The following is an 11,341-nucleotide window of genomic DNA, read 5'->3' as shown; positions in this document are numbered from 1 at the left end:
AACGATTACTTTTAGTCAATAGCTGAATTTCAATTTCAAACCCTTCAGATTTTAAAGAATCTAAAAAATGAACATTAAATTAGTAAGTAGCATGACAAAAGCAATTAAATTTAAATAAAAAAGTACTTACCATCAGGATCAATCGGTTTCGTTGTAATTATATTAGTAACAGTTTCAAGATATGCAGAACTATAGTATATTTGTAATATCACCATATAACTCATACCAGGCTCTACGCAAAATACCATAAATAAAAAAAATATTTTCAAAATCATTAAAATTTTTAAAAATCATTAGAAGATTTACATATCAAATATTTGAGAATATTAAAATTTTTAACAACCTAAACTCTCTAATGTGTGATTACGAACACCATTTGAAATATGTATGGCACTAATTTCTTGTTGATCTTGCTTGTAGAGTAATACTGTTCGCAAAGAAAAATATGGAATCTCCCAACTTAAATAAATTGAACGTGATGTTGTTCTAACTTCTTTAAACTGTGGTGAAACTATATTTAAAAACATAGATAATAAATATATAAATATAAAAATAATAAATAAATACAATAAATACATATTCACTATATGTCATTTTTAAATAAAATTTATCAACTAAGTCAAAATTATTTATTAAAATCTTATTTGCTATAAATTTCATATATCTAAAAAAAGTATTAAATGAGCAATGAGTAATATGTGCACATAAATTCATTTATTCACAGATTATAATAAGTATATATATAATTTAAATAACTAAATATATAAAATTAAAATGAGAAATAATTTCTTTAATTATAATTAATTAATTAATTTTTAATTAATTAACTTTAATTAATGCAATAAATTATTCAATCTTTTTATCATAAAAGTCTTTTAAAAATACTTAAATTTTAACAATTTCAATTCAAGTTTCACATTAAAGATAAATCTCTAATTAATATTTATCTTTATTTAGTTTTTAACATTTGTATGACTTTTTTTCATATTTTATATTCTTCCATTTCATATTTAACATTTTAACATGTTTAAACATGTTTTTATTTATTTTTATTATTTTTTGCAAGGTCTTGATTTTCAATAGTTGACTGTTAAAATACTCCTTTAAATAATAATAAACAATTGTAATGATGATGATGATTATGATGACATTCATAATGATGATGGTTATGATAATGATTATGATAATGATGATGATGATGATGATGATGATGATGATGATGATGATGATGATGATGATGATGATGATGATGATGATGATGATGATGATGATGATGATGATGATGATGATGATGATGGTGGTGGTGATGAAGGTAATGATGATGATAATGATGATGATGATGATGATGATGATGATGATGATGATGATGATGATGATGATGATGATGATGATGATGATGATGATGATGATGATGACGATAACAACTGACATATGGCAATGATTGTGAATTTGAAAAAAAGTTAAATTGTGAGAAAAATAAGACTTATTTGTTAATATAAGGTTATTTGTTAATTTAAAACTTATTTGATAGTATAAGAACGCTCCCCTGTTTGACCATATGCATGAAAAATTAAATGTGTTGTTTGTTTGTTTTATTTTTGAGAAGACGAGGGTGGGGTAAAAGAAAAGGGAGAAAGGGTAACAAATGTGTTTGTTCTTTAACTTTTTGCCAATCTGATGTTAAAATACTCTACATTAACATACCTGCTATAGACTTTTGAGGAATTTTTTTATTTGCAGATGCTATATGCAGAAAAGACTAAAAAAAAACATACAAAACCAAAATGTATTGAGTCTTGATTAATCTTAGTCCATATATATTGTAACATTTAGTAAAAAATTCATACCAGTAAAAACATAAAGGTTCCAAACAAATCCATTTTTATAATAAATCTTATCTATTACATTTATATTTTAAATGGAAAAAAAAATAAAATGATTTTTTCCATATAAAAATAATGTTTACAAAATACACAAAGGCTATTTTATTCAAACTTTGTCAATTTCAATTTGTTGAGCAAATAAAAATAAAACCGGAAGTTGCTACTTTTTAAATTATGAGAAAATACATCACAATTTGAAGACAAAATGTGACTTTCGTGAACTTATAATATCAGGTCCATGGCAAGATACACAATGGTTCATTATTTAGGCATTTTAATTATGTACTATAAATCAAATAGTACAATAAGATTTATTAATTTTTTTTTTTTTTTTAATATTGTTGTTGTTGTGGTTTTTTTTTTTTGAAAGTTAAACAATTTGCTTAACAATCTGAAGTTAGATATCAGTCAAAAAAAAAATTTTTTGTTTTTATTTGAAAATAAACATCGACGGTTCAACGTTTGTTTACGCATCCACGCGTTATGATTTTCTAAATGCTTGCGACTCGTAGAGTCGTAACTAAGGACCGGGACATCGGTCTTGTGAAATACCAGGGTTGTTACCAGGACCAAAAATGTCAAAACTAATGAACATAAATAAGAAGATGTTTCCTATCAAATTAGTCCTATTGTTACTTTGTTTTGACCAACAGGTAAATTACTAGCCATCTATTTGTCTTTTTCTCTCCGTTGTCCTTTTTGTTAGGAAAATTGTTAATTTTCCTATTCTTGCTATCTTTTGACCAGCAAGTAAGTTACTAGCCATCTATTTTTCTTTTTCTCGATTCTCAATGTTCTTTTTGTAAGGAAAGGGGGGAACAACACCTTACATTTTAAAAAGACCTATTTATTTTTTTTATATATTTATGAAAATACGTATAGCTTACCATGTCTAGTCATGCATTGTAAGGATATATGATAACCTAATTAACTTTTATTGCTTTCACTACGGAAAAAATTTAAGTTTTAAATATTTCACGTTTTTTCTAACAAAATATAGATTTGCCTGACAAACGATAGATTCCATAACTTTTTTACAACCTATAAGTTTGAAAATTAGGCAAAGGGCACTTTTTTCAGAAGTAAAATCCGAAGTAAGCATTATTTAGGCTCTTGTAAAAAACGCAAAAATGCCTATTTCAGCAAGTAGTCACAAAGAACATTGAAAAGTTGTATGTCTTATGTGCCTCAAAAAGGTAAATAGACATATTACAACGTTTTCGGATGAAAAAATTTAAATTGCCTCCTGCCAAAAAATCAAATGATGATACAAGTGTTGATACAATGATGATACAAGTGTTGATACAAGTGATGATACAAGTGTTGATACAAGTGTTGATACAATGATGATACAAGTGTTGCCCTAGGCATTTACGAAACATGTAGAACTGCTTTGAGAAAAAGTTATGAAGGTCGTTAAGTTGAACTGCCTCAGCTTTATCAGTTTAAAAAAAGTAGTTTGAAAACCAGTGTCGTGGCTTGTGGGTAGGAGGCTTCCCCCTTCCCCCCCCCTCCCCATCTCTTTGCTTAAAAAAAAAAACCCTGTTATTTCGGCTCCTATTTCTAAAAACATTTACTGATAGATACTACTCAAAAAATGAGTTTCTAAATTTGTAAACGGGTTCTTTAAACTTGCTAGGAACCCCCCCCCCCCCATCCCCGATCAATTCAATGGTAAGGATGGAGGGAGGGGTTCGGGTAGCTTAGTCACGGCTCCGATTAAAACATCCACCACAGAAAGTCCTTGTGGATGCTTGACTTGCTTGTTTCGGCAGTATACCCTATTGAAACAAAAAAAAACATTTGTTTTTGCACAAGTAGTAACAAAAAAATGAAATAGAAATATAAGAAATATACTGCCACAAATAAATTAAAAAAAAACACAAGTTGGGATAATAAAACTCAAGAGAAAGTTTCTACTTTCTTTTTTTTTCAAATTTAATATATGATTTGTTTATTATTTGTATATTTCAGCAGGTATTTTGAAATGAAATACATCAAGCTAAAAGAAACATTTAACATATTTTGTGGCGATGCAAGCAGTTTCAAGAGAATGCTATAGTTTCATTATTTGGGATCAAAATTGAATGCTAGAGTATAAAGAAGTCAAAAAAAATTTGCTGTGACTTTTGTAAACTGTCTTTTTTTATTTTTATGAATGCGTTGTTACACTAGAGCAACCGTGGCGCAGTGGTAGCGCACTTGTCTCAGAAACAAAGGATCCATTGTTCGAACCCCACCATTAAGTCTTTTGTTTATGCATTTATTGATAATAGACAATTATGATTGTAAAAATGTTTTTTTTTTACAGAATACGTCAGATGATGATTAATTTATATTGGTTTTTGCTTAATATGGGGTTACTACATCAATCTCTTCAATCCCTTATTTATTTTTGTCAGCTGCTTGACTTCTTTTTCAACAAAATTAAGTTAATTGTAATTGTAAAAAATCAATAATCAAAAATGCCTCTTAACTTCTGGTTATTTCAAAACAAAATAACATGTTATATAAATCAGCCGTTTTGCAAAGATATATTGGTTTTTGCTAGTTTCGTTTATTTAACACTGATCCATTATCGGTCTCAAAATTATTTATTTTTTATTGGCGAGGTTTGCGGTTTCATTTTTATAAGTCAATCCTCCGATACGTGTTAGCAGGGTTATTTAGTAAAATATCCTTAATTTTAGATAAAAATGCTGAAAATCCATTGATACATCACTCCGCACCGACCATATTGTATTACATTTTCAAAGAAAATAAACTACATTAAAAAAAAATAGACAAAACACTTTTTGAAATTTTTCTTCAAAATTTTTTGATTAGCAGAAAAATAAGAAATAAATAAAGAATAAAAACTCTTTGAAATATTTTATATTCAACGCGTTATTTGTTTACAAAATTTTCTATATATATTAAAATATATATAGGAATTCATATATATTAATATGATGGCGGACAATACAAGGAATTGCCAAGCTTAATACTTTATACTAAGTAATAAATTATACTAAATTATAGAATTGATTAATATGAGAGATATTGTTCGTTAGATAAGCAACAAGGACGTTATTTACCTTTTTTGTCTCTGAGATGATCTAAAAAAGAACACTTCTAGACATAAGCAAAACAGCTTGTTGCATTATGAAATTATATCCTAAAATATAACTCTAGCACTGCTCAAATGTTCGTCATCTCCATGTTATCCTCCTCAGTTCATTATCTCCTTGAGTTCATTATCTCCTAGAAGTACCCACACATGAAACATTTTTCAAGTATCTTGTCCTAATTAAATTGAAAGCAAGAAATATGTAACTTTAATTTGTAATTCAATTGATGAATAAGTATACCCAATCTTTGACAAGCGCAACAATTTAATTGCTACAACGGTAAAATGTTCTCCATTACACTCTTATTTATATAAAAAGAATCCTATGCTTTTCCAGCGAGTTGTGCCATTGATATCAAGGATTCAAAGAGTAAAAAAGTTTTTCCGACCGAGCAGAAAAGTGTATTTTCTCCATTGACTCCTCTTTTTGATGGAAAAATTTGATTAATAATAAAACAGGCAACAACAAAAAAAAACAAAAAACAAATCTCCAACAAACATTCTTCACTCCTCATCATAAACTTCCATGATATTAAAACTAATGTTTATTTGGTTTAGTTAAAGAGCCAGAACATTTTTTTTTCAATTAGAGAGAAGTCTTAGGCAAAGTACGAGGATCTTTTTTTATCAAGGTTTCGTCCGCTGCAAGTTACTCTAATTAATCATACCCCACGTTTTTTTTTGCCATAAAATTGAGAGTAGATTTGATAAACTCTCGTGCTTCTTTTTTTTGTAGCTCTTTGTATACGTTAATCACCTGATTCTCGGATATGTAGCTGCTCATTTAATATCATTGCTAAAAATTTATTTTATATAACTTATGAAACACTGTGGTTGTCTTATTATTGTAAATTTGGAATATCAGGTTATTTTTGCCAAAAAACAACCGAATACTCTTTTTATTCCAAAGGTTATACCAAAGCATGTCGCGTTTACTTGGATTTCACCATTTATTCACAAGTTATTCCGGGTTTTCTTAAGCTCAATCCTTACCTTGATTCGGTCAATAATTTGTGTTTTGTTATTATGTGAAATAATTTCAATATTCAAAGTACAGAATATACTTGAGAATATTGGCATTATTTTACAATGATGCCATAACTGCAGTATATCTCTCGGATAGCCCAAAAAGGGGACAAACTAATGAAAGAAAAGGAAGAGACAATCATATCTGCCTTAAAGATGATGGTAATGATGATGATGATGATGATGATGATGATGATGATGATGATGATGATGATGATGATGATGATGATGATGATGATGATGATGATGATGACGATGATGAGTATGATGATGATGGAGTATTTTCATCAATAGCAGGCCGTATGTAACTAGATGTGACAGAAATGACAGAATCTAGTGGCAATGCATTACTAAGGTTTGAGCTCTGTTTGGTTCAAATATTCTGCATTTTGGCTCTAACTTTTTGTCTATTAATCCAATAGCCATTATACGTTTGCTCCTTTGATCTTCTAAGAAAGTACGCTTTATAGCTAGTATCATATTAACTTTGGCTCAGCAGCGATACATTAAGGAGTTTGGCTAATTGATAGCGCAAATTTTACATTTTAACCAAATAATACTGCGGGGGGTAATTCCATTCTAATTTTGCTCATCTTGGCCTCATTTTTTAACTTTTTTATAATTAACATAGAAATCAGGAAGAATAATTGAATTTCTAAAAAAGTTATTTTCATTCGACCCTTAACGTCATTGTAGTAAATAGCAACAGAAGTTGCAGGCATTTTAAATGGACCTTTCCCATAAATCGGCAACTGCGCAATGCATTGTGGTAGTTGTATTCATTTAAATCAAAACAATCTGATTAAAGTATTAGGAATTAAATATTATTATAATGATTAGTTCTTTTAATGCTAATTTAGAAAATAAAATTGATGCTAGTTCTTTTCAGAACTCTTGCCAGGCATCTAAAGCTATGTTTCGGGAACTTAAGCATGATGAGCTTATTGCTGTTGACGAAGAAGAATCTATAAACAAGAGTATATCAACTTGGTCAAGAGACATTTCACTTTTACCAAATATATCTCACAATTTTATCAAGAAATATCTTGTTAATGATACTATATATATTGATAATTGTAAAAAAGGAGCCAATAAACACCAAAATCTTGGCTATCGTTTATTTAAAGAAAACTATGTCAAAAATGTATGTGTTAAAGCGAATGTAACAGCATCCAAAAATTTGTTTATTGTTAAGTCTAATGTTGCTGCTTCTATGAAACGTAAACAATACGAAGTTTTTATAAACTTGTGCCAATCTACTGGTGAAATACTTTATTCGAAATGCCATTGTAAAGCTGGTGCGGGGGGCTGTTGTAAGCATGTTGCTGCATCATATCAACTAGTTGATTATAAAGAGTTAGACATTAAAGTGGTCCCAGAAACAGAAACATGTACTGATGTTTTACAGATATGGCATGTACCAGGTGAATCATCCAACTCTGAAGCAATTTTGTTTTCAAACTTAAATTTTGAAAAAGCTGATGCTTTTAAAGACAAAAATAGTACTCGAAAAAGACCTTTAGTTTCAGGAACACGTAGATACCATTCATTACCAAATTGTTACGAAACCTCAACTTTACAACTTCAAACTCTTTGTAAAGGTTTAGAAAATCTCTGCCAGGGGACATATATATCTTCAATAATTCGTGATAATAACTTTCAGGCATGTTCCTTTTTTAATTCATCTCTGTCAACATTTATAGACAATGATATTGCAGAACCTTTTAGTAAAAAAGATGACCGATTGATTATTATTACTCTATTTGACAATTTAAAAAAGGTGATTGATTTAAGTTGTTTTTCTACTGAACAAAAAGCATTTGTAGAATTACATTTAATTGTTGATATTGAGGAAGCTAAAAATATTGAAGTCAATACAGTTAAACAATCTGAAAGTACATTATGGTATCAAGAAAGATGCAAACGATTGACAGCTTCAAATTTTGGTACTGTAATAAATAGGTGGAAAAAAATTAACCCTACATCAATTTTAAAAAAATGTACCCTACATCAATTTTAAAAAAATGTTTACAAACAAAAAATATCAAAGCAGGAGAAAACTGTATGTGGGGAAAGGTTAATGAAGATATAGCAATAAAACTATATGAAAACATAACGAAGTCAAGTGTTACTCGATGTGGTTTTTTATAAACCCAAAATACCCTTGGTTGGGTTGTAGCCCTGATGGAGTAGTTAGCGCTGAAAAAGTACTTGAAGTGAAATGTCCTTCTTCAAAAAAACATTTAACAATTAAAGAAGCGTGTCAAGATAAAAACTTTTATTTGAAATTTAACGATGGTGCTCCAAAATTAAAAATAAACCATCCTTATTACTATCAGTGTCAAGGCGTTATGGCACTAACAGAAACTAAAACAATTGATTTTATTGTATACACAGAAAAATCATTGCACATCGAAACAATAGAGTATGATGCGGAATTATGGAATACAATTATTTTTCCAGAGATTTTTATTTCAAATTTATGTCATCAGAAATATTTAAAGTAAAATAAACGTTTACAGAATATTTATAAAATGTTTCTTTTTTTGTCTGGTTACATTATTTGCTATCAGTTTTTATTAGAGGTGGCAGAAAAGTAACTAAATAACAAACTATGACCCATATTTTGTTCATGTCAGCAGCCATTGAAAGTGGAAATGTGTTTTGTAATATTCTGTAGTTTTTGATTCTTGCAATTGCACGTTCGACATGAATTCGCACAGATGCAATTCGTCTTGTTTCTAATTCTTTTTCCAATGTAAGTTGAAAATCGCCTTCAAGAAATGGTGGTATGTTGAGACTAATTCCTTTTGGTAAGTCATTTACGATATCGAAACCTCTATCAGCCATCAGGCTATCACCTTTTTCTAATAATTTTAGTATGCCACAGTGATTTGTTATCTGTTTATCACTTGATCTTCCAGCATATAAATCAGATACAAATGTAATGGCACCACTCGGTGCAATACCAATCAAACCCTTTGCTGTGTGATGATGTTTATATTTTGAAAACATAGCTGATTGAGTGCGATAGCTAGTTGGCATCACAGTAAATATTTCTGTACAGTCTATAATTACACGAGTATTAAGGTATACATCTTTAAAGCAGCTAGGCATTGTTTCATTAACTAGTTTTTTTGTTGGCCATATTGGAATTGATCTAAATTTTATGTGCAAAAAATCATACCAAGTAATTAATATCCTACTGGTAGTGCTTGATGAAATATTAAACCGTATTGCTAAATCTTCTATAGGAAAGGCGCAACGTAGTCGAATTAGCACCATGAAAAATTCCTCTTCAACGTTTAATATACGTGATCTTCCTCTTGTTTTAGATGAAGAATTTTCACTTAAATCGTCAGCAACAGTAGACATTGAACCCCAATAATTTAGTGAATATATTTCTGGTTCTAAAAACTTCATGACTTCTTTAAATAGTTCAAAATTTTCAAAACCTGTGTAAAATTTGAAATGTTCTTTGTTATGTTTAAACCTTTCAACTGTAAATTGTGATAGAAGTATTTTGTCATTGAGCTTACATTTAGCTTCTTTTTGAGTGTTTTCTAACGCTTGTTTTTCTTTTATAATGTCCTCAATTTGATCTTTAAGAATTTTATTTTCTTGTTTTAATGTTTTTTCGTAGCTTAAAACAGGTGTCGATAGTTCTTCACTATAAGGTATTTGTATTGTTTTATGTATTAAACCAAGGCTATTTTTGGTTTTCCTTGGTACACGAGCAGTTAGCTTAACTGTTTTTGGAATAATTGTTGGAACATTATTCATATAAGTTTTTTTGTTCCCTTGAAAGTGTGCTGAACAAACTCTGTGTGAAGAAGAAGGACTAAAGTCTTTTCTGCTAATTTTGGCTAACCATAACTTTCTTAACACTTTTTCCTTGGGTATAACATAAAATGATAAGTTTTTATTACGCTTAGAATTATTAAAACAATTTGGTACACAACAAGTACATCCACCACTTGTTGAACTGAAGTCAACTTCACTGTGTTCAACTTCTCTCAGTGAGATCGAATTCTGTGAAAAGAGTGAAGTTAAACTTTGTGAAAAGAGTGATTCACTGTTTTCGCAAAGTTCAACTTCTCCGTTAAAAGTGAGTTCACCTTCAGTAATTTCACTATCATCTTCACTGTTTTCATAAAGTTCAATTTCACTGTTTTCACAAAGTTCAATCTCACTGTTTTCACATAATTGAACATCACTGTTAAAATTTATTAGGCTTTTCGACATTTGTTTTGATTTAAATGAATACAACTACCACAATGCATTGCGTTTTTGCCGATTTATGGGAAAGGTCCATTGAAACGACTTTATGTTACCGACATAAACTTGTTTCAAGCATTTTGTATAGATCAGAATTTTAATAGACTAATTAACGGTTTGAGTTTTACAATGCTGGTATTTTTTCAAAAGTTCGCCACAATCAAGATCTTTAAAAGAAAATAGTGGCTTAATTATGTCTGACTTAATTAAACCGCTATTTTCTTTTAAAGATCTTCAAGGACAACACTTGCATTTTCTTTGTAGGTTGTTTTTCCTCTCATTTTGTTGCCTTGACATTTACATCAGATTTTAGCTGTACAAGAACAATACCAATACTGATTTTATGGGTCATTGTGCTCACTTAAATAATGTAAAATTGCATGATCACTTTCTTTTTAATAAATATATTCTTAGTATTTTGAGTGATAGCCAAAATGATTTTTGGTATTCATCCCTTTTTCTGTTTTCCTACTTACTCCTCCAACTCTTTTATTATTAGCATATTGCTTCTATTTCTATTTATATTTTAAATTGTGCAAAGACGTGCTAGGGATGTTCCGGATAGCGCTTTTTAAATATCCGGCCGGATATTTTTTAGATATTTATATCTGTTTTATTATGCGCTTTGCAAAAATGTTATGGTTTTTGCAAAGCGCATAATAAAAGAGATTTAATAATTTAAAACAAGCATTTTTTTATTTTTCAAAATCTTACCAAAAATATCCAGTTTTTTCCCTGGTACCAGCTTAAACGTAATTTTTATTTTTGCTTTTAATTAATTAATCATAGTTTTTACTTAATTCCTAATTTTATAAGTATTTTTTGCTTAACTAAAAAACAAAAAAGACAAACTCACAAATATAAAAAGCTACGTTGGATGAAGTGTATTCTTTTAAGTAGTAATTAAGTAGCTTAAAACGTATTTGAAATTACCCAAGTTGTAATTAAAATAGTAAGATGTAATTAAGATTACATAAGTTGTAATAGAGAAACAAAAGATGAAAGTCTTAATTTTGATAGCCACCAATGTGTAATTCTATTTGTA

General features: G+C 29.1%; 2 protein-coding genes across 2 annotated transcripts in view; both read right to left on the bottom strand.

Annotated features, from left to right (window-relative positions):
• LOC101240275 (basement membrane-specific heparan sulfate proteoglycan core protein) overlaps positions 1–2,199 on the bottom strand; it is a 124,679-nt gene extending 122,480 nt beyond the window's left edge. The window contains exons 1-5 of the mRNA XM_065787957.1: positions 1,848–2,199; positions 1,705–1,759; positions 344–511; positions 131–232; positions 1–60 (exon numbers count right to left, since the gene is read on the bottom strand). The exon at positions 1–60 is cut by the window's left edge and continues 62 nt beyond it. Of these exons, the coding sequence (XP_065644029.1) occupies positions 1–60; positions 131–232; positions 344–511; positions 1,705–1,759; positions 1,848–1,880 (418 nt within the window). The 5' untranslated portion in view covers positions 1,881–2,199. The remainder of the gene's footprint in view (positions 61–130; positions 233–343; positions 512–1,704; positions 1,760–1,847) is intronic.
• A 6,378-nt stretch (positions 2,200–8,577) lies between these two features.
• Positions 8,578–10,263, bottom strand: LOC136074355 (uncharacterized). Its single transcript, XM_065786661.1, has one exon. It carries the CDS (start codon positions 10,261–10,263, stop codon positions 8,578–8,580), a length of 1,686 nt encoding a protein of 561 aa, XP_065642733.1.
• Positions 10,264–11,341: the final 1,078 nt, after the last annotated feature.

Source organism: Hydra vulgaris, chromosome 01 (genome assembly GCF_038396675.1).
Source record: "Hydra vulgaris chromosome 01, alternate assembly HydraT2T_AEP".
Classification (NCBI taxonomy): Eukaryota; Metazoa; Cnidaria; class Hydrozoa; order Anthoathecata; family Hydridae; genus Hydra; species Hydra vulgaris.
The sequence above is the reverse complement of the archived record's forward strand: the minus strand, read 5'-3'. Positions and strand labels throughout refer to the sequence as shown.